Source organism: Coniophora puteana (genome assembly GCF_000271625.1).
Source record: "Coniophora puteana RWD-64-598 SS2 unplaced genomic scaffold CONPUscaffold_16, whole genome shotgun sequence".
Taxonomy (NCBI): Eukaryota; Fungi; Basidiomycota; class Agaricomycetes; order Boletales; family Coniophoraceae; genus Coniophora; species Coniophora puteana.
The window spans coordinates 375,067-396,205 of record NW_006913068.1 but is presented as its reverse complement, the minus strand read 5'-3'; the positions used below and the strand labels follow the sequence as shown (position 1 = coordinate 396,205).

Genomic DNA, 21,139 nt, shown 5'->3' with positions numbered 1-21,139 from the left:
CCTGATCATTACCGGCGCTGCTAGGTTCACCGCGGTCATCCTCCCGAACCTGTGGCTGATTCTGGCGCGTTTGACGCGCCAATGCTATGGCGTTTAAAAGGTTATCGGCTTCGATATGTCGTTTGAGAGTCCTCGGCTGCTGTCGCTTTGACCCCGAGGGATGACGGCCACACCCATGCGATCGACACGAGCATTTTCCGGATGCTACAGCAGTAGCGCGAGGCATGATGGGCACCAACAGTCAATACTGGTACGATGCAGTGTGTCTGACAATGGCGATACAGCAGTGTGAAGGCCATGTCCGAGAGGCCTGAGAGTCCGGGACCGGGGCCGAACTCGCAGATCGGCGAATACAGTAATCGCCGGAGAAACGCTCGGCGAAATGCTCGTGAACGTGATACTCATAAGTCCAAAGCATATACGATTACAATAGCTAGTGGGTTGAGTGTATGCATGAGGGGCCCGCGTGTCGACGCGGAGTAATGCATACACGGCTTAATTGGCTAGTACATGGCTACTTATGGAAATAGGTCTCTTCGGATCTCTCTACGGTATTAACGTAGTCGCGGCTGATTTTAATGTCGAAAGTCCGGTGTTAGATAGGTTTGCAATCCCCGTTGGGAGGCGACGCGAACATTGAAATTCCATTGGACGAGGCTGCTTGCCATCATAAGGGTGTTCTCAATTGGTTCTCAATTCCATGGCAATCACTTTAAAATAGCTATATAATATCATGGTGACCAAAGGGTCCCATTGGAATGTATTTTAATTCTTGATTCATTGTGAGGCGATTTCAATACATTTCAATTCTATGGCCATATTCCTGGGATTTTTCCGACATTAGCTCTTTTCCCACACCTTTTCTATCCTACGCTTTGGAAGCTTCTTCACATATGCTTGCTGGCTGCTTTCATTACCGATTTATTCACAGTATATAATAAGTACCGAAGCTATCGTCACGACCATGCCAGTTCAGTGAATGTTCAAATTTCTACATGACCATGAAAGGCTTTGGTTGGTACAAGCCCGCTTATAGTACAAGCAAATGTTCATGAAACTAGACTTTTACATCCCTCATCAGCCTTACAAGTTCGACCATCATGCAATGATACACCCACTTTTCCTCTTCTTCTTCTCCTCTCTATCCTCTTCCTCCCCCTTCGATGGCGCCGCAACAGCGTGCCCGTTCGCCACCGGCGCCTGACCCTTCGGATCAGGCTCGAACCCAACCCCGCGCACGACATCCCGCCACTCATCGATATCCTTGATCACCTTCCCGACCTTCTCCCTGATATTATCGTCCGCGTCCGTCCCAAGCACAAGATACATCGGCCACTCCCTCCCCTCCGCGACGCCCTCCCCTCTCACAACGTCCACGATCGCCCTCGCGGCCTTATCCGGGTCCCCAGGCTGCTTGCCCGAGGGCGCAGCGAACTTGGCGATGTCCGCGTCGCGCGTGACCGCGTAGTCGGGGATGTCGCGCGCTGTGCCGCCCGTGCTGAAGTCGGCGGGGTGTGTGGACGGGGAGAGGAAGTGTTGGCCGTAGATGTTTTCGGTGCGGAACGCGCCGGGTTCGACGAGGAGCGTGCGGATGCCGAAGGGCGCGATTTCGACGGTGAGGCATTCGGTGAGTGCGTGGAGGGCTGCTTTGGAGGAGGCGTAGTAGCCGATGCCCTGTGCAGTATATTAGATCGGGCATGGTGGCTGGCGAACGCGCGCGTACCCTGATTTCTGGCCGCCAGGCGCTTCGGCTGCCGATCATGACAACTGTCCCGCTCCGCTCTGTGATGCAAAACCACCAGTCAGTGCTAGATCACCAAGCAGGCTTGCCCTTCTCCGCTCCCACTCCTCGACCCATTCACCCTCATCAGAAGGAAGGCCAACCACTCACGTTTCCGCATATACGGCAACACCGCATTCGTCACATCCAGCGGCCCAAACACATTCGTCTGAAACTGCTGCATCAGCCGCGCCGACCCGCCTTCCTCGAGATAGCCCGGCAGCCCGATACCGCCGTTGTTCACGAGCACGTCGACGGTGTCCCATCCGCACGCTGCGACTGCGCCGTCTACGGCAGCTTGGATCGCGGCGAAGCCTGCGTTGAGGTCGAGTGCGAGCGTGCGCAGGGAGGGGTTGGAAGGGAAGGTGAGTTTGGATGGGTCGCGCGCGGATGCGAGGACGCGGTCGCCCCGCGCGAGCGCGATTTCGACCAGGCGTCGGCCGAAGCCGGAGGATGTGCCTGTACGATGGTGGGCACCGGGTGGGCGTCGGAGGGGGTGTTATGGGCGATACGGAGAGTGAGGAAGGAGGGTAGGATGAGTGTGCTTCGTTCGATAGGAGTATTGAGACGATAAGAGAGCGAACGCACCTGTGATGAGCCAAACCTTCGATCCTGACATGTCTGTCTGTCCTTAGGTTCAAAGTCCAACTACAAATGTGATGCTATCCAAGGTCAAAAGCGAGGGAAGCAGAGTACCAGAGCGCAAAAAGGACAGCAAGAACGATAAGGAGTGCGCAGCGTGGTGGGATAACGAAAGAAGTCCAAGAAAGAGAAGAACGTCGTGATTGTGCACACCCACGTCGAGTCAGAACTCAGCTTCATCCCCGAGAGGAAGGCTCTTATACTTGCCCATGGGGATTGCCAGAGTGCGCTGTACCGGGTGACCTGCCTGCCATCTGGAATGGTGAGCTGAACGGCCGAATGACCGGTGGAATGAAGGGAACCAGTAGCTTAATCAATGGTAGAAACGGGATCAGTCATCAGGCGCGTAGGCGCGCCCCTCTACTCCCGCTCCCACCTTGAGTGGTCTCCTGTCGTATCCCCGCTTGGTGCATGCAAAGTGCATGTCGTTCGGCCGATAGAGCTAGTTTCTGCTATCACTCATCGTTGCGAGCTGTTGTCGGTAAGTGGCGCTGACCAAGGTGGTGATCGATGCCCAAACCCCAAACATTTTCTGCGCAACTGATGCTGTTCTGCTGGCGATGACTGGCGCGAGCCGAATTCTGGACTTGAGCGTACTATCGATACGACTTTCTTGCTCTCCGGGATAAGATGGATAATGCGTAAAGACATACAAATCATTCGGTAAACTCGCTTTCACAAGTCTAATCGAGACAAGGTATTAGCGTGCTCGACGCACGCGCCTGCACAAGCCTTTGTGCCGCGGTGATATATATCCGCGATGGTCTGGCTTCCGGGGCCCTGAGGTCGAACTCCAATCTTCCCCATTCCGAAGATGGCTTGTCCATCTGCGCCTCGACGGATAATGCGTAAAGGCATAAACATATATCGCCTATGGTCGACACGATATATTCATCCACACCCCCAAACTAATACTCTGGCGGTACTCGGTGAGTGTCGAGTTAATGATTGTGGGGTTATCTGGTTAATAATCCAATTGGATGTCAAATTGCCACATCGACGACTTTGCCCAAGCCTTCTCAGACGAGGGAGTCTGCCAGAATGATATCAAGATGTCGAATCTTACGCAGAGTCCTGGATCAGGCCATCGCCTTTCCGCGATCCTACATGCTGGAAACACACTGGGACAGCAATCCTCTCGGTGAGCCCGTATTGGCTGCCATGCGACTGTTTACAGCGCTTCATCCTGTCCAAATCACTCTGGATACTGGGCTTGTCGGGCAAGATCAGCTACCAACCTCCGCCTGCGCGCTGCGTTAGCAACTTGGATGGTGCCACCGTCAATGTATGATCCAAGCTTTTTACTCCCGGTCCCTTGTAGCACTGTCACTGTGCCTTGAACGGTGTCTGCTTACGGTTTGGTCCAAGTGAATATGTGGCGCAAGGCTGTAGCACTAGCATCCATCAGATGAAACAAGGTAGGCGAAACAAGATGGAAACCATACTGGAACGGACTGCGTCTCTCCGGGCGATGCTTGTTGTGACACCAGACCAGCCATGCCCTGAGGATCGGCGAGTGCGTCCAATGTAGCTGATGTCTGTAAATAACAAGGTACGGACTCGAGGAACTGGGGGCCGGCAGGGCCGGGAAATTCGATCCTTGCTCTCGCGAAATCACTCCGTGTCCACAGTGAAGCGAGCATTAACATGCTTTATAATAGAATCCCGGTATCTACATCTACATCACTCCATCACTGTCTCCGCACTCTGATTATCCCTTCGGGACCACTGTAGAATGCCGAACCTACAAATGGGCCCATCTCTAACCTTCTGTAACAAGGACAGTGTCAAGCTCGCGCCTATAAAGTATCTACTACCTGGATTCTTCTGTGCGCACCATAAACTACAAAACGCCGCCGAATATTCTTTACTGACTGGCAGACCAACCACTCACTCAATGAACGTCGTTATCTCATCTGTGCCGCACAGAAGGCCACAGCCATCAAACTCAGCATTTGCATCTACTGATTGATGAGCCTCAACAGCGTGAGATTTTGGTTCTTGACGATCGGAGAACGGCAATTGCTGGACACCTGTTACTGCCCTGCGTCGACATGCCAATAGCGCGTGGCCCTGTGTATCATATACAGGTCCGAATGCCGTTTCTGTGCTCATTGCTTCTCGGAGGACTAGCCACTTCACGCTCGCAGACAATCGTAAACTCGCTACGCTTCAGTGCTTATAGGCTATTATAAAACGCCTGATGATCAACGACTGAGCTTTGTGATGGGTGCAAGCGAACAAGGTCACATGTGGTCCAAATAATAGATAAGTACCTCTACATCAGTTTGGACCTGCGTATTGTAAAGCGCGCCCTAATGTCCTCCTCCCAAGAAATTCTGAATCTGACTAAAGCCTCACTTTATGTCAAGTGGACGGGCTGTGCTGCGTCGGTTCTGCTCATCTATGATTACCTGATTTCCTTCGGCGACGAGGTGAGAGTCTTTCTTCCTGACAACGAGAGTGTTAATTGTTTTATCAGGTAACTTGCTTTTGGGATAGTTCCTTATCTCTGAGCAAAATTCTTTACATTATTGTAAGAAATTTCCACCTCCCGTGATTGAGAACGCTGAAGTGAAGTCTTCACCTACTCAGATTCGCTATGGTGGCATAGCCCAATCAGTGTATGCTATGAAATTCACTATGCGCGAACGTTAACTGACATCGTCCGCAGGATGAAGCTGCTGACGAGTGAGCACAGGAAGGAAAAACTGAAAGCGGACTCTAAATCCCTGAAACAGTCTCCGGATTGACCAGTCAATGGTCTGACGGTTCCATTTTGCTGCAGTTTGTCGAGGCGTTTGTAGTCCTTCTCGCAGCTCAAGGTCGGAAATTATATTTTTTACCGTCTGCGTATCGCTGAAGGTTTCTAAACAGCCGTAGTTGGACTGCGAGTGTGGTATCTCTTCCCCAGGAACAAAGCCGTACAGGCATTCTCCGTCGCTACATACACAGGATGTGCTGTTGCAACCACAATCGTGGCTAGGCAGCAATACCACTTCATTCTCATTGAAATATCAAACCCCGAGTTAACACAGAGCCCTCGATCGTTGTGGACCATTTACATGCCGTCTCTTGTTGTTCATACCGTCTTCTTCTTTCTGAAGATCGTCAGACTATTTGTTGCATCGGAGCCTGTCCGTCAAACTTTCCTGTCGCTTTTCTTCAAGGAGTGAGTGTATCATATTTGCGTGAATTGAGCAGCATCGTCTTGATCTTACGCGTTCGTTGATTAGAGGCTGCATGATATATCTTTTTATAGTTGGTGAGTGAGAACGTGCACACCCTGAGACGGAGGCGGACATGACGCAGAATAAATCTTAGCTAGTTTTTCGTACACAATTGTTTCGTTGACCTTTACCAGCGAATCCAACATTGTCGTAAGCCACAAAATCACGTCTAGATCGGCCTTTGATGTTTATGTATTTTCCCGCAGGAATATATGGTCGCAATGGGAAGCAAGTAAGCCTCTACTAAGTCTGGTTATATGATGTAGAAGTGACCTCAGTTTAGCATGGCGGTCGTTGCGACAGTGCTGTCTGTCTGTCGAGCAATGCTTCACCTTCGTTCGCTCGCGGACACATGGCATGTTGAACAATCCTGGCTTCTGAACCATGCCGAGCTGAGCCGTGTTATGGGAATTGCAGAAAAGCAGGGGAGAGAGATCCGTGTGGATTTGGATGCATAAAGCGTGTAGTTTCATGAATTAGAAGTCGCCGAACGTAGTACGAAGAATTAACAGGGGGACGATATAACATCAACGCTATACTTAGGAACCCACGAGGCCTAGACTTGTTCATTTCACGTAAAGGGGCGAGAGTATTCTCTGACCGGTATCCGGAGAGGACTACTCCATAACGTTGGATCAGTGAAGCACGATACTCTAGTCAATAAGTCTGGCGATTTACACGTCCCCATACTGGAAGTGCATTCGCAAGTAATAAACGTTACGGTATGCAGAGTTCGTTGTAACAGCTTCGGGGCACATACAAATTTTGATCTGCACCGTGGCACGCAACGCCTGATGGGCGTTGGCCACACGTTCACTGAAGCCAGCGTGTGCATCTCGCGCATTGACATCAAGTTGGTACCGTGTTAGGCATTGCCAAGCTATAGTGGCAAGCCGAACACCTTCCGCAGCAGCGGCAGATGCCATACACAGCCCTTCGAAGGAGGTGGGGATTGGGCTGCACACATGAAAGGCGCGGAGAAATATGTTGCTACATGTTCTCATAGTTCTTTGACAGAGAGCTACCATGAAAGGCGACACCGTGGCTGAACTCGTAGTGAGGCGGCCAACCTGTTGAAGTTGAAGCTTGAAGTCTCGTTAACCTTGTCTTGAGAAAAACGGTGGGGCGGAGGCGATGAGAAGACTATCCAAAGGTCGGAGTGTGGAGTTATTTAACTCCCTCTTAACAACGAATCAGCTAAATGCGAGAAAGGGCGGGTGTGGTTGGAAAACAAGGACGCGGCCGCCGGTGTGCCACCCTCGGCTTTAGCTGTCGTCTCTGTGCTGTGTTGTAGGCAAGTGCACTCTATCTTGTCGACCTCGTCGGAGGTTGCCTTTGCCCCATTCAAATCGTTGCGTCACGCTCCAAGAGGCGCTCTATGCCAAGCCGATGTCAGAAGGCGCCGTCAAGAACCCCAGCAAGATCGAAAGAGGGAAAGTTGGAGGCATGAGTGATGTCGAACGTTCCGCGGCTCGGCGCAGCCTCCAAAGCAGCGGCGTCGAACGTCATATCAAACGAAGCGGGGTAGAATGCGACGTCGCTGGCTGGCACTGCGGTCGTCGTCATTGGCATCAGCTGCACTTGCGGCATCGTCCCGCTTCTCTGCCCCGCGCCCATGCTCAAACCCCACTCCACAATATCTCCCACCACCTGCCGCACATCGGGGAGCCCAAGCGTCGGCGAGATACTGTGCCAGTGCCACAGTCGCGGCCACGGCATCGCGGGGATTGAGTCCACATCGTGTACCGTCCTCAACACACTCGAATCCGCTGCCGCACTCAGCGGCTGGAACTGGGACTCTGCCAAGCTCGCGTGTATGGGGACGAGGAAGGCGGGCCAGATGGTAACAGAACCGTCTGGGTTCTGAGTGCCCATGGACCCGTCAGGAGGCATATCAAAGCATTGGTGAGGAGAATTGATGTCGCGCCACTGAGGCACAGATGAGGAGCTGAGCAGTTCTTCGCCGAACGAGAAGTTAGGGATATCGGCGCCCGCGGACGAACAGCCGCCTGTGCTGGTTCGGGTGTGCTCCTCGACGACCTGCTGAGCGCGGTGCACCAACGGGTCGTCGAATACGCGCGGCCAAGACCACGCGAGGATCTTGAGGATGTTCAACAATCTGACAGATCGCGTAGATAATCGTCAATGAATGAAAAGGGCCGCGAGAAACACTTGATAGTGACTCACGTTTTGAGGCTCTCTACCCTCTGCGCCCTCGTGATGCTTTCTCCACCATCTTCGATGGGCACTGCATCCATTAAGAGACTACACCAGATCTTGACAGGCTCGTTCACTGTTGCCAGCGGGTGACGCTTTAGATCCCAAGATATTCCAAGTGGAAGAAAAAAAGAACTCGCCTAAATGCATAATCCACCCTAAGTTTGCTCCTTCCTGAATAACACTCACAACCTCCCTTGCATACGGCACCAACGCTCTCCCCAGCCTCGCAAACACCTCCCTGATCAGCTGCGTATCGTCCCCTCCCCTCCCGTGGCCCTGTCTGCTCAGATGAACCCGGTTCCCACCATCCAACCGCTGCGAGCGCGCCTGCAAATCCAGATACACCGGCACGCTCAGCGCCCCAAGTGCGCTCTTCAATACCATCAAGAACACCCGTCCCGCGTACAGCGTGTTCCGGTTCCCAGCCCAGAACCGCGCGTTGCGCTCCTCGTGCGGCATATCCAGAGTGTGCTGCTGCAGAGTGTCGTACCGCGCGTTGAGCACGTCTGGGCTGAAGTAGTTCGAGTACCGCGCTTGTATAATAGAGAGTAGCGCGTGCAGGGGAGAGAGGTCTGCGAGGTGTTTGTGGAAGAGGGATAGGGAGAACGGGAGCCCGCTGAGGCGGCCTGGGGATGTCGTTGACGTTGACGTGCGTGAGTTCATACGAGAGGAGATGCAATAACGACGTGGGTAACGTACGCGTCTGCCATTGAGTGCTCTCAAGAGCAATCTGAGTGGCTCGATAAGTGACTAAAATCGGCACATGGCCGTCAGCAAACAGTCCAAGTGCTCTTTTTTCTCGACTATGCGATTCAGAAACGTACAAGGCCGGACGAGCACCAGGAAACTCCCAAAGTCCCACGCAGGTACATCGTCGAACGCGCCTGCGAAAACCTCCTCAGGCGACGGCGGTGGCTGTCCAGAGAGCATTATCTCGTCGTGCATCGTGCTTGAGATTAAAGAAGAACGTCAGAAAGCCTCATCGCAATACATCGTACCGCAAGGTGAAGTGAGGCATCGAGTAAACCCACGCACAATGGACACGTTTCACCACGAGTGGCGGACATGATTGCTTCCCTCATCTGATGAAGAATGCGCCAGATATCAATTACAAACTCATTCCAGGTAAACAACAAAACGCACGATGTTGATAGACCAACGCAGGCCCATGTTACGTTTATAAGGACCGCTTAAGCACACATCGCCCTGAGGATCGTCCCACATGCCGACGTTGGGGAACAACTCCGGCGGCGAGAAGGTGCTCCCAAACGTCAGACGCGTCAGAGCCGGTATGCGCCGCGACACGTCCAACGCATCGCGCGGATCAGGAGCGGTGACGCGCGAGTACACGCTCAACACCGATCGTCGCTCGTATACCCCTCGAAGCTGGTAGACGAACGCGGTCGCCCACGTGCGCCGGTCTGCGGTGCTCCCGAGGTCTGCCACAGCCAGCCCTCCTTCAGCAGCAGCACTCCCGTCCATAATCACGAGCAGAAGACTCACTATCCGCGAGAAACCCCAATATGAAACACACAGCCAACCCCTCGGTGCTGCTCTCCCGCACCACCCTCTCTCTCCACGCCCGCTCGCTCGCCATCCCCCGCAGCTCCTCACACGCCCACTCGCGTCTGCGGCCCCAGTCCTCCACAGCCTCCGCCTCGATGCGCCGCGGCTCGAAATACACGAACGAGAGCGCCGGCGGCGTCCGCCCGCCGCCGAACAGCGCGGGGTTGGACGACAGGCGCCCGGTGAGCGCTGCGATGGCGAGCACGAGGGTCTGCGATATGGCAGGGAGAGCAGCGAGCCGCCGCCCGGAGAGCTCGAAGGAGGAGATGAGGGAGACGCAGGGGATGAAGCGCCAGCGGGGGACGCGGGTGTATACTGCGAGTGTGGGATACAATGCGTGCATTAGCACGGATAGAGAAAGAGTTGTGGAGAGAAGAACACGTACAGTACAGCAGGTCCGCCAGGAGCGTTCCAGAGAACTCGCTATCGATGAGCCCCAATTCGGCGTCAAGATAAGGCAAAGGACTCTGCGCATACGAGTAGTATTGGGCGTTGTCGGGACTCTGAGAGCTCCCCGAGTCCTGTGCAGCTGGCGACTCGTCGGTTTCATGACGCAGGGCGGAAACGCCAGCAGGGAGCAAGGGCCGCAGCTTTGGTGGTGTAGTTGAGGCGCATGCTGGCATGATGTGGTACGGGGTGTACGCAGGATGCCGTACAGAGGACGATGAAGCAAATTCGATCGTAGAGCTCCCAGCCATGGAGCTAGAGCAGGGCGAAGCAGATCCTGAGGGAGGCGTGGAGCCTGGGGCGGATGCGGACGCGTAGCTTGTCGCACCATACTTCTGTCTAAAGAGCGTAGAATGTGAGCAAAGGCTGCCTCAAGCAACAGCAAAGCGAGATATGCAAGAAGGCTAGAGCTTACTTTGCGATCTCAATCCGCTTCCCCGTCCTATACTTTGGCTTCTTCTTCACAACCGGAGTCGTCGTGCACCTGTATCAACACACATCAGCGCTCTCTCACCAAGAACGACAGAGACGCGTTTCGAAACAGAGATCGCCGCGACTTACGCGAGACCCTTGGCCTTACAACTCGAACACGACCCAGGGGGCAGGACAGGGAAACATTTAACCCTCCGGGACTTGCACAAGTCGCATGCTGGAAGACGTTTCTCGGCTACCTGTGCCATCTGAGGACACATACAAGGTGTTCTGTCGATGTTGAGTGTCTTAGAATAAGGAAGAAGGAAACCTGCAAGTCTTTATGTCTTGCACTCGTCTCACACCGCCCGCAGTGTGGAGGCCAACGATCACCGTCCCCCAAGAAATGACGGCGACTCGGGCTCCGGCACCAATTTCTCGGGCCGTCTGCACAGCCACGCACCACTCAGCCAGTCGGTCGTTTTCGTCGGTGCCGCTGGGATATCTGCCTCAATTTCTGCACATTCATTCACCTCACTTCGCGAACTTTGGAGGGTCATTGTTATGACAAGATAGTCTGTTGTCGTAAATTACAGCAAATCATACACGCCTCCGCAGTATAAATGAATAATAAGTTAGAGCACTCCCCCCACACAATCACTGCGCAGCAACTTGCACACCGCCATGGACCTGCGCCTGCAACCCAGCCCACACTGCTGCGTACTGCGCGTCAAACACTGGGTCGTTGAACGTGCCCCCGAGCTTGAACGCGTCTGCCTCTGTCTCCTGCGAGAAAGTCTTGGTGTCGAAGCTGAGGTGATGATAGTGATGGTCCGTACCGCCGGATTCCTCATCCGTCTCGGTGCCCGTCTCTGCCCCGTCACTCTCGCTATAGTCGAAGTCCATAGCGTCGTAGTCTTCGTCCATGAAGCTGTCCTCGTCTTCCTCCTCCTCATCGTCACCGAGGGCGGCACGACGGAGCAGCTCCTCCTCGGCACACGTCGTTAGCGTCGCCTCCACTCCCGCTGCCTTGCAATGCCGCCGCGCCTCCAAGACACGCGCGAGACACTCTCTCGCGCACTCCGTCTGGAAGTCCCTCAGATTGCGCGCGCTGAGCGTCTCGAGCTTCGGACAGGGCACAGCGCCCTGCTCGTCGGGGAACAGCGCACCGAGAAACTCGAGCGTCGGGGCTTCCATCTCCAGCTCCTTGAGATCCCGCGTCCCATACAGACACCGCGTGAGACTCGGCGCTCGCGCGAGCACCTTACGCAGGCTGATCTTCTCGAGCTTCGGGAACGGCGCACCCGCACACGCGTCGGATGTCCACACCAAGGTCCTATTGGCGTCTCTGTTATCGACAAGCAGTCCATCGCCGATATATCCCAAAAGACCTGACGCGTCTTCATCCTCGATGCTGTCCCCCGGCGTACCGTCCTCGATGCTGAGTGCCCGCAAATTCGGCGCGTGCATGCGGCTGAGGATATGCGCTGTCTCCCAGGCGTCAAGATACGAAATATCGAGATCTTCGAGCAGGGGCAGGGAAACGTGCGGACGCGACGACCACACCGCGGGTGCGAAAGCGGTTGCCGGCTCGTGTGGCCCAGACACGCGCAGCACGAACTTGCGCAATCTCGGCGCGGCGCCGAGCATGCGGAAGAACGCGTCGGTCGAGGGCCGTACGTCCTCGGCGTGGTACGCGAGCTCGAGCGTCTGCAAACCCTGGCGGCTTGACGTGCTCATGGGCATTGCGGTCGGCAACAAGTCCGGGAGCGCGTCCCAGTTCAGATGGACGCCGTACAGATTGAGATGGCGCAGACGTGGAAAACGTCTTGCATCACCCGTCGCGTTGCCGAGGAGCGCGTTGAACGGATGTGGGGAGACATCGCGCAAGTGGTGCGGGACGAACGTGCCCGAGCCGGAGGTGGCGACGTACGGGTTGTGTCGATGGAGGGTGATGGATTCGAGGAAGGGTGCGACAACGCCGTTGTTAATGGAGAGGGGGACATCGTCGAGGCAAGACAACGCCTCGTGCATAGGTGCCCACATGTCGGTATAAATGGCAAGGCTGCGCCATCGCCGGACTTGCGAAAGGAGGATCTTCAGTGCAGCGCGCATAGCCTTGGGCCCGAACGTAGGGCGGTAGTTGGTATCGCTGCCCACCCGTCAGATAAACAACTCTCGTAGCGAGACGAAGGCGGAGACTTACTTGTGTATCGAAAGATCACACTCATCCTCGTCCCGCGCATATATGACCACGTCTATCGGCTGCTCCTTCGACCGCACAAGCTGGTGCAGCAGCCGATCCGGGTTGAGCATCCACTCCCCGTCCTCGTCCTGGCAGTAGAGATCCGCGTGGGTGATGAGAATGCTGGTCCAGAGGGATGAGGTGCCGACGGCTATGCGGCGAAGGCGAGAGCCGAGGCAACTGGCGAGCTCGAAGGGCTTGATGGTGCTCTCCATGGAGAACACGCCCTGGGAGGGATCCTGCTCGTACGAGGGCGCATGGGTGCTGAGGTCGAGGATGTAGGAGACGAGCTCGGCGGGGAGCTGGTCAAATAGGCTAACTCGGGGTCGTCCGTAGGTCGACTGCATCGTATCGGATCCGCGCTAGGAGAATGGCTAGGTAGTGATTCCTGCGCGCAGGCTGGAGATTGAGCACGACGAGCAAAGTGGGAGGGTATCTGCCCCCATCCCACCCGCACATAAAGTACCCTCCCGCGCTCTTGTACGGACCATTTCGACCACGAAGTCTCAGAGTCATATCAACGCTTTGCATTGTCAGCGGGGTCCACCGAGACTGTCAAGACAAAAGAGCACTGCCGCGTTTGGACCGCGCATGACCACGCCTTGCTCTCCCAGGGGCAAAAGCCGCCGACGGACGCGCCAATCCGTGCCCGTCCTCCCGCGCCCCTTATTGTCTTCGCTGCCTCCTGGCATCTCCCCTCATCTTTGCCCATCACAATTGCCACGGCCCATCTTGGGCGTCCCCTTCATCCGAGAACGGTAGTCTCCGGCGACAATGCGGAGTCGTGGTAGAGGTTCCTGCTGCTTGGTGACGGTCACTGTGGTCGAGGTCTTTCGGCTGATAAGAATGACGCACGCACAATGAGGTTCGTCAACCCACCATGTCTGCGCGATTGAGCGTATTTGCGATGGTTCACCTTACCGAATTTGGCGGGAAACCACTCAAAAGGCCATTACATGGACGGGACCTGACAGCATCTATTGAATATGTTAGACGAAGTGAAAGTACGAGTCTCGCTTTCACGTCGCCTCACATATTCGCCAAGGTGTAAAGGAAACATCGTCGCATGCAAGCTGTGTGTAGGAGAGTCCCAACTATATCCAACACTCCACTCCCCTCTTTCACTCGTCACCTTTGTCTTGTATGATCTCCCAGCATTCCCCAGATCTAGACGGATCGCACAGGTATATGGAGCAGAGATGACATCGACAAGGTATCTCTTTCAGCAACCATTACGATAGGTAAGCGAAGAAGTAGTTATATCGCTCTGCGATCATGACCGAATCAAAAGACAAATACATATTACCACTTTCTTTCTTTCGCTCAATCCCTGATACGTCCGAGCATCTTACTTGCAGCACGGCAGGCAGAGACAATAACACACAGTATCGACTATGCCATGAACGCTATCGTCGTCATCATTCGTGTTGCCTCCATGCCGATTGGCATCACTTGGCTCTGGCGACGGCGACGAACTGCTCTCATCGTCTGACTCCGGCCTAGCTGGAGAGCCAGATTTTGTGCGCGGTCGGTCTCTAGCAGCGAGAATGCGCTATGCGCAGAAATATTCAGAACCAACAATTACTTGTCCGTCTCTCAATAAAAAAAATCACCAGCTTCATACGAGCGACTGACACTGTTGTGGAAACGAGTCGCTGAGTACGCCGCATTTCGTGTTCTTCCGGTCTCCCTCCCGCATCCTTGCTACGCCACGTCCCCTCTTCCTGCTTCGAGCTAGATCCACGAGAACCACGCCACCATGATGCCTTTTTGAATAAACTGCTAATATCTATGTTTTTCTGGGATTCACCCTTCTTCGCCCGCTGGTTCGTCGGAAGTGCGTGTCTTGCCGGGGAGGCTTGCGTCTACAGTGTAATCGGACTATTAGAGAATTTTGTGCTGAACTTGAATATCCGCTCACGTTTCTATCAGCCCAGACCTCTGAATCGAGGTGTTTACCACAGCGGGCAGACCTGGATGGTTGCGCTGGCATCTGTTTCACCCGGAGGGGGGTGAAAACGCGGAGAGGGTGAATACGGGTCGAATGTTTTTCCCCCGGGTTATGGGTTGAATTTCACCGAGGCTGGGTTGTCACTCGATTGAGCTGTCGTCCACGGGTGAATATCACCCTTTGTCAGGACGAAATATGATCCCCCCTACTAGCTATAGAGTGTTCGAATCTGTTGGAGAACGAAGCGTGGGAACCTACACTTACAAACTTTTGAACCCGCGCGACATCTCTTGCTTCCGTTCACCACACACTATACCCAGGCTGGCCCCCATCCCTACGCATGCGTACTGGATGGCCCAAATATCCAGGGTCTTCTTTCTCTCTTCATGTTTCCTATTTGCACAATGGGGCCATCATTCCCCCAGTGCCTGACCACGGGCACAAGCTCTACGGACATGTACTCTGTACAAGGTGCACTAGCCGTGAGCCAAATCCCAATGGCCAAGGTGCTGTCTCGCCCTCCACAACAATGTTTTTAAACTTGCTTTGCACTTTCATCATGTGCTAATCGAACTGGCGTGGTGGTCTTTTTGTGACCGCCTACGCCCGTGACCGGGCCACGCCGCCAGCGCACACGGCGCACGCATCTACAACAAGCAGTGCGTCATTATCATCCTTCCTTCACGTTTACTCTGCCTACAGCCTCCAGCAGTCGCAGTTTCAGCCACCTCAATGCCATTTCAAAAGTCCATGCATCGCGTTCGGCGGGTTCTTTGTCCCGCTGACGCCCAGCGTGCTCCTCGGTCAGCCTGCAGCGCCCTCCGAGTCGTCACAGACGCCTCTGCCTTCCCTGCTCATGCATTGCCCTTGGGCCACGACACATCGCGTCTACGAGCTCCGAGTCGACGCCAGCATCCACGACTCGCAGTGCGCGCGCCTCCCTCACATTGGCTGCGCCTCACCCTCCGTATTCCGCTGGTTTGGGCTCGGATGACACGACACCGCGGCGCCGGCGCGCGTGGGCTCTCGTTCGGCACTTTCCCGACGGCGGCCATACGACGCGTGCTCGCGGCCTTCTGCGTCTCGGTTGTGCGCCTCGGTCGTGCGCCTCCGCGCATGGTGTCTCGTTAGGCGGGTTCCCAACGACATCGCGGCGCCGGCGCGCGTGGTCTCCTGTTCGGCGTTTTCCCGACGGCGGCCATACGACGCGTGCCAGTGTGGGCGACACGCTCGCGTCCGAACTCGGCATCCTCTCCCTCCCCCTGATCCTTATCATGACCCTCAAGCCCTGCGACGCCCAGAATTCCAGTCCCTCGCCGTCAAGTCCAACTGCAGGCGGCCTCGCCCCTGTCGGCGAGAACGGAATCATTAGCAGGGCGGACCTCGTCGTCGCGCTTCTTCCCTGGCGGGTGGTTCTCGGAGGGCCACGCGTCGCTCGACATCGCTAGTGATGAGTTCACCAAGATCGCGCCCGCAACGGCGCTACCGACCGCGGTGGAGCAGGGCGAGGAGAAGAAGTCGCGGTTCTGCACGATCATGTAAAGGCAGAACGCACGTCCCAACTTCAAGACCGACGAGCTCGGTTTTTTTTTTCGGCCTCCCTACCCGTGGCTGTGCGTCGATGACGCTGCGCGTTCCCGGGATGCCATATCAGCATCGTCGCGTGGCGTCCGCGTCAAGCCCGCAGACGCAGACGCAGAGCTGAAACAGTCGCCGTTGTTGTGCCCCGACGCGCGCGGGCGCCTGCCGTGCGCAGCACGAGAGTGTGCCTGCGACGCTCGTGGTGCAGGGCGTGCTCGGCGAGTTTGTCAAGGACGCGCAGACAAACAAAGCTCCTATGCTTGCCGCCCTGGATTGCCCTCGGCTGGTGCGTGCGCTCCGGCCCCAATCAGCCGCTAAATCCCTCGGGCGAGCGGTGCTCGAGCAGCGCACGACACGACGGAGCTCGCTGCCTTCGCGCACGGCGCGACCGAGCATTGCGATGCCGCGCGAGGCGTGGTGTCCGCTCTCCCCGAGCATCTCAGACGGGCTGAGCTGCACAGTCTTCTTCGCCACTCTCGGGTGAGCACCTTACAGCCCACGCAACTCATAGTATTCTGATCATCTCGCCCACAGCCAACTCGCCTGCTCGCTGGGCGGCATGCTCGCGTCCGAACTCGGCATCCTCTCCTCCCTCCCTCTGGCCCCTATCACAAACCTCAAGCCTGTGCCCTGGGGGACACGACGTCGCCACACCGGCGCGCGTCGCCTCTTGTTCGGCGCGTTCCCGACAATGGCGATACGACAAGCGCTTGTGGCGGTTCGCGTCTCGCTGGTGCATGCCGTGTCGCACGCCGTCAACTCGAACAACCAGGGGTTTTATAACCTTACCACAATGCTTCTCAACCGTCGTCATGGTCGCTGCCTCGTCTTCGCAGGTCCAGGGCGGTGTGCAAGTTGCTGCGCAGTAATTGTGGTGTGGGGAGTGCTCTAGCTTATTATTCATTTATGCTGCGGAGGCGTGTATGATTTGCTGTAATCTACGAGAATAGAATATCTTGTCATAACAATGGACCCTCAAAAGTTCGCGAAGTGAGGTGAATGAATGTGCAGAAATTGAGGCGGATATGGCACCGACGAAAACGATCGACTGCTGCAAAGAGCAGTGGTGCGTGGCTGTGCATGCAGCCCGAGAAATTGGTGCCGGAGTCCGAGTCGGCGTCATTTCTTGGGGGACGGTGATCGTTGGCCTCCACACTGCGGGCGATGTGGGACAAGACATAAGCACTTGCAAGTTTCCTCCTTCCTTAATCCAAGACACTCAGTTTCGATTAAACACCTCAGATGCCTCCCCAGATGACACAGGCAGCCGAGAAACGTCTCCCAGCATGCGACTCGTGCAAGTCCCGGAGGATCAAGTGTTTCCCTGTCCTGCCGCCTGGGTCGTGCTCCAGCTGTAAGGCCAAGGGTCTCGAGTAAGTCACAGCAATCTCTGTTTCGAAACGCGTTTCTGTCGCTCTTGGTGAGGGAGTGCTGACGTGTGTTGATACAGGTGCACGACGACTCCGGTTGTGAAGAAGAAGCCAAAGTATAGGACAGGGAAGCGGATTGAGATTGCAAAGTGAGTTCTTCTTTTCGGCATCTCTCGCGTTTCTGTTGCCTGAGACAGCCTCTGCTCACCTTCTACGCTCTTTAGACAGAAGTATGGTGCTACAAGCTATGCGTCCGCGTCCACCCCAGGCGCCACGCCTCCCTCAGGGTCTGCTTCGCCCGGTTCTAGCTCCATCGCACGGAAATTTACGATCGGATTTACTTCATCGTCCTCTGGACGACATCCTGCGTACACGCCGTACCACATCATGCCGGCATGTGCTTCGACTACCCCGCCAAAGTTGAGGCCCTTGCTCCCTGCTGGCGTTTCCGCCCTGGGTCACGAAACCGACGACTCACTAGCTATACGCGATACCGCTGGGAGCTCTCAGAGTCTTGACAACGTCCAGTACTACTCGTATGCGCAGAGTCCTTTGCCTTATCTTGACGCCGAATCGGGGCTCATCGATACCGAGTTCTCCGGAACGCTCCTGGCGGACCTGCTGTACTGTACGTGTTCTTCTCTCCACAACTCTTTCTCTTGTCATATCCGTGCTAACGCACGCATTGAATCTCACACTCGCAGTATACACCCGCGTCCCCCGCTGGCGCTTCATCCCCTGCGTCTCCCTCATCTCCTCCTTCGAGCTCTCCGGCCGGCGGCTCGCCGCCCTCCCCGCCATCTCGCAGACGCTCGTGCTCACCATCGCAGCTCTCACCGCGCGCTTGTCGTCCAACCCCGCGCTGTTCGGCGGCGGGCGGACGCCGCCGGCGCTCTCGTCCGTGTATTTTGAGCCACGGCGCGTCGAGGCGGAGGCTGTGGAAGATTGGGGCCGCAGGCGCGAGTGGGCATGTGAGGAGCTGCGGGGGATGGCGAGCGAGCGGGCGTGGAGGGAGCGGGTCGTGCAGGAAACCAGTCCCGCAGCATTAGCTGTGTGTTTTATTTTGGGATTTCTCGCGGACAGTGAGTGTCTTTTCTGCGCCTTGGTTCGCGTGCTACGAGTAATCGATCGACTGTGGCAGACGTCGGGAGCACAGCGGACCGGCGCACGTGGAGCATTGCGTTTGTCCACCAGCTTCGAGAGGCATACGAGCGGCGAATGGTAGCGTCTGTGTATGGACCGGACATCGTGCCGGGGCGCGTGCCTGACCCGCGCGACATGTATGCTGTGTCGCGGCGCATACCCTCTTTGACGCTTCTCATGTTCGGCAGCACGTTCTCGCCCCCTGAGCTGTTCCCCAACGTCGGCATGTGGGATGACCCCCAGGGCGATGCGTTTGCGCGAGAGCCTCATAAGCGACATATGGGCCTGCGTTGGTCTGTGATCATTGTACGCCCCATTCACTGTCGAGAATGACCGCATGGTTGGTGATGGTTTGCGCGTAATTCTTATAGATGAGAGAGGCTGTCATGTCTGCTACCCGTGGTGAAAGCTGTCCCTTGTGCGTATCTCTACTCGTTACCCTGCCCTACTTGGCGACGTACTGACGTTCATCGTCGATCTTAAGCACGATAAACGACGAAACGATGCTCTCTGGCCAACCACCGCCCTCGCCCGAGGAGGTGTTCGCAGGCGCGTTCGACGATGTGCCGTTGTGGGACTTTGGGAGTTTCCTGGTGCTTGTTCGGCCATGTACGTTTTTGCATCCCTGCATGCTCAAGAAAAAGGCATTCAAATCGATCACTGACGGCCGCGTTTTGGTTTTAGTTACCTATCGGGTCACGCAACTCGCTCTTGAAAGCACGCAATGGCAGATGCGTACGTATCGCCCTTCCGCTGTATCATCCCAACCACAACACTCACATCTCCATCTCTTCCCACGTTACCCCATATACGCGCATAACATCTTCAGGCCGCCTCAGCGGGCTCCCATTCTCCCTGTCCCTCCTAGAAAAATACCTCGCAAACCTGTCGCCCCTGCATGCGCTGTTGTCCCTTATTCAAGCACGGTACTCGGGCTACTTCAGCCCCGACGTGCTCAACGCGCGATACGACGCCCTGCAGCAGCACACGCCGGACATGCCGTACGAGGAACGCAACGCGCGGTTCTGGGCCGGGAACCGGAACACGCTGTATGCGGGGCGGGTGCTCTTAATGGCGATGAAGAGCGCGCTCGGGGCATTGAGCGTGCCTGTGTATCTGGATTTGAAGGCTCGGCTGCAGCGCGTAGAAAGTGGAAACCAATCTTTCTTGGGTGGGCAGCAGCCTGGTCAGACGAAGGGAGGGGACAATGTGCAGCTGCTCAGGGAGGTGTTTGGGAGGCTGAGGAGGGCGTTGGTGCCGTATGCGAGGGAGGTTGTGAGTGCTATCCAGGAGGCGGCCAATTTGGGATGGATTATGCATTTAGGTGGGTTATGTGTTTTTTTGAGGGGGGATGTCGTGGAATCTAACCCGCTTGCGGTTGTAAAACAGGGAATGAACCTATCAAGGTCTGGTGTGGTCTGGTGTTGGATTCGGTGCCTATCGAGGCTGGCGGAGAGGACATCACGAGGGTGCAGAGGGTGGAGAGCCTGAAGAAGTGAGTCGATATCGAGTGCTTCTCGTCAAATCTTTCTCATGGACGATTCTGTGCGTGATCTATCAGGTTACTGAACATCTTCAAGATGCTCGCGTGGTCTTGGCCGCGCGTGTTCGACGACCCGCTGGTGCGTGATGCTCAACAGATCGTCGAGGAGCATACTCGGCATAGCATAGACGGATCTTCGTCCGCGGGCGGCGACGTCCCCCGTTTCTCTTTTGGCGAAGGACTGCTCACTTCCTCGTCTGCGCCTCAGTGGCGCGACATCAACTCCACTCGCCAGTGCGTCGGCATGCCCCCTCGAGGCTCGATGGGCACTCCGAACGCAGACGGGTCTGTTACTATTTGGCCGGCGTTCCTCGTCGCCATAGACGCGAGACTGGCGGAGTGCCAGTTCCAGCCACTCGGCTCGGCAGCAGAATCGAGCGTGCTGAGAACGGTACACGACGCAGACTCGATCCCGGCGATGCCGTGGCCGCGGCTGCGGAACTGGCATAGTATCCCGCCGACGCTTGGGCTCCCGGACGTGCGGCAGGTGGTGGGGGATATCGTGGGGCGATATTTGAGCGCTGGTGGAGGGCACACGAGCGGGGCGATGCCGTCAACAGCGCCGCAGGTGACATCGGTGGCGGCAGATGCGGTACCGACGAACGACGTCACATTCTACCCCGCTTCGCTCGACATGATGTTCGATTCCGCTTCTTTGGGGGCTGCGCCAAGCCGCGGCGCTTTCGACATCACTCAGGCCTCCAACTTCCCCTCTTTCGATCTTGCCGGGGTTCTTGATGGCACCTTCTGACATCGGCTGGGCGAAGAACGCCTCTGGAGTGTGACGCAACGATTTGAATGGGACAAAGGCAACGATGAGTCGACAAGACAGGGCGCACTAGTATCTACAAGACAAGATGGAGACGACAGCTAAAGCCGAGGGTGGCACACCGGCGGCCGCGCCCCCATCTGCGGCGTCCTAACTTCATCCGACTGGTGGTTTGTAGGTTACCTACCCGTGAGAGACGTCGCTGTTCTCCGTCCCGCGTTCCGCACTTGCAATTGTGCGG

The 21,139-nt window shown here is 56.0% G+C and overlaps 9 protein-coding genes across 9 annotated transcripts; 5 read left to right on the top strand and 4 right to left on the bottom strand.

Annotated features, from left to right (window-relative positions):
• Positions 1 to 1,098: 1,098 nt before the first annotated feature.
• On the bottom strand, positions 1,099 to 2,243 carry CONPUDRAFT_65510 (NAD(P)-binding protein; the record flags this gene model as incomplete). Its single annotated transcript, XM_007775898.1, has 3 exons — positions 1,099 to 1,643; positions 1,714 to 1,775; positions 1,888 to 2,243. Coding segments are annotated over 3 exons (963 nt in total), but the record flags the coding sequence as incomplete, so codon positions are not given.
• Positions 2,244 to 3,236: 993 nt separating this feature from the next.
• CONPUDRAFT_77190 (uncharacterized protein) lies at positions 3,237 to 4,188 on the top strand (the record flags this gene model as incomplete). Its single annotated transcript, XM_007776039.1, has 5 exons — positions 3,237 to 3,351; positions 3,493 to 3,563; positions 3,600 to 3,707; positions 3,744 to 3,938; positions 4,084 to 4,188. The coding sequence occupies 5 exons, from the start codon at positions 3,237 to 3,239 to the stop codon at positions 4,186 to 4,188; spliced, it is 594 nt and encodes a 197-aa protein (XP_007774229.1).
• Positions 4,189 to 4,740: 552 nt separating this feature from the next.
• CONPUDRAFT_77189 (uncharacterized protein) lies at positions 4,741 to 6,110 on the top strand (the record flags this gene model as incomplete). The annotated part of the gene is made up of 8 exons (XM_007776038.1): positions 4,741 to 4,857; positions 4,925 to 5,046; positions 5,097 to 5,113; positions 5,164 to 5,247; positions 5,300 to 5,594; positions 5,685 to 5,687; positions 5,859 to 5,884; positions 5,956 to 6,110. The coding sequence occupies 8 exons, from the start codon at positions 4,741 to 4,743 to the stop codon at positions 6,108 to 6,110; spliced, it is 819 nt and encodes a 272-aa protein (XP_007774228.1).
• A 10-nt stretch (positions 6,111 to 6,120) lies between these two features.
• On the bottom strand, positions 6,121 to 6,688 carry CONPUDRAFT_139998 (uncharacterized protein). Its single transcript, XM_007776037.1, has one exon. The coding sequence runs from the start codon at positions 6,678 to 6,680 to the stop codon at positions 6,327 to 6,329; it is 354 nt and encodes a 117-aa protein (XP_007774227.1). The 5' UTR covers positions 6,681 to 6,688; the 3' UTR covers positions 6,121 to 6,326.
• A 60-nt stretch (positions 6,689 to 6,748) lies between these two features.
• Positions 6,749 to 7,634, bottom strand: CONPUDRAFT_85313 (uncharacterized protein). The gene has a single exon (XM_007776036.1). It carries the CDS (start codon positions 7,543 to 7,545, stop codon positions 7,045 to 7,047), a length of 501 nt encoding a protein of 166 aa, XP_007774226.1. The 5' UTR covers positions 7,546 to 7,634; the 3' UTR covers positions 6,749 to 7,044.
• Positions 7,635 to 9,015: 1,381 nt separating this feature from the next.
• On the top strand, positions 9,016 to 10,369 carry CONPUDRAFT_85312 (uncharacterized protein; the record flags this gene model as incomplete). The annotated part of the gene is made up of 5 exons (XM_007776035.1): positions 9,016 to 9,311; positions 9,376 to 9,753; positions 9,824 to 9,953; positions 9,976 to 10,224; positions 10,301 to 10,369. A coding segment is annotated over exon 2 (313 nt), but the record flags the coding sequence as incomplete, so codon positions are not given.
• A 512-nt stretch (positions 10,370 to 10,881) lies between these two features.
• Positions 10,882 to 13,005, bottom strand: CONPUDRAFT_85311 (uncharacterized protein). Its single transcript, XM_007776034.1, has 2 exons — positions 12,503 to 13,005; positions 10,882 to 12,448 (listed from the first exon to the last, which is right to left on the bottom strand). The coding sequence occupies exons 1-2, from the start codon at positions 12,886 to 12,888 to the stop codon at positions 10,954 to 10,956; spliced, it is 1,881 nt and encodes a 626-aa protein (XP_007774224.1). The 5' UTR covers positions 12,889 to 13,005; the 3' UTR covers positions 10,882 to 10,953.
• Positions 13,006 to 14,802: 1,797 nt separating this feature from the next.
• Positions 14,803 to 17,039, top strand: CONPUDRAFT_169340 (uncharacterized protein). Its single transcript, XM_007776033.1, has 4 exons — positions 14,803 to 15,151; positions 15,202 to 15,311; positions 15,388 to 16,553; positions 16,608 to 17,039. The coding sequence occupies exons 3-4, from the start codon at positions 16,330 to 16,332 to the stop codon at positions 16,963 to 16,965; spliced, it is 582 nt and encodes a 193-aa protein (XP_007774223.1). The 5' UTR covers positions 14,803 to 15,151; positions 15,202 to 15,311; positions 15,388 to 16,329; the 3' UTR covers positions 16,966 to 17,039.
• Positions 17,040 to 18,721: 1,682 nt separating this feature from the next.
• On the top strand, positions 18,722 to 20,880 carry CONPUDRAFT_93312 (uncharacterized protein; the record flags this gene model as incomplete). The annotated part of the gene is made up of 7 exons (XM_007776032.1): positions 18,722 to 18,892; positions 18,958 to 19,004; positions 19,071 to 19,195; positions 19,271 to 19,321; positions 19,416 to 19,910; positions 19,976 to 20,081; positions 20,148 to 20,880. The coding sequence occupies 7 exons, from the start codon at positions 18,722 to 18,724 to the stop codon at positions 20,878 to 20,880; spliced, it is 1,728 nt and encodes a 575-aa protein (XP_007774222.1).
• Between the last annotated feature and the right edge of the window lie 259 nt (positions 20,881 to 21,139).

Coding starts and splice junctions, on each gene's coding strand:
- CONPUDRAFT_85313 (XM_007776036.1), bottom strand. CDS start 7,545: ATGCCTCCTGACGGGTCCATGGGCACTCAGAACCCAGACGGTTCTGTT.
- CONPUDRAFT_139998 (XM_007776037.1), bottom strand. CDS start 6,680: ATGGTAGCTCTCTGTCAAAGAACTATGAGAACATGTAGCAACATATTT.
- CONPUDRAFT_85311 (XM_007776034.1), bottom strand. CDS start 12,888: ATGCAGTCGACCTACGGACGACCCCGAGTTAGCCTATTTGACCAGCTC. Junction 12,449..12,502: donor TGTGATCTTTCGATACACAA/GTAAGTCTCCGC, acceptor ACGGGTGGGCAG/CGATACCAACTACCGCCCTA.
- CONPUDRAFT_169340 (XM_007776033.1), top strand. CDS start 16,330: ATGCTTGCCGCCCTGGATTGCCCTCGGCTGGTGCGTGCGCTCCGGCCC. Junction 16,554..16,607: donor GTCTTCTTCGCCACTCTCGG/GTGAGCACCTTA, acceptor TCTCGCCCACAG/CCAACTCGCCTGCTCGCTGG.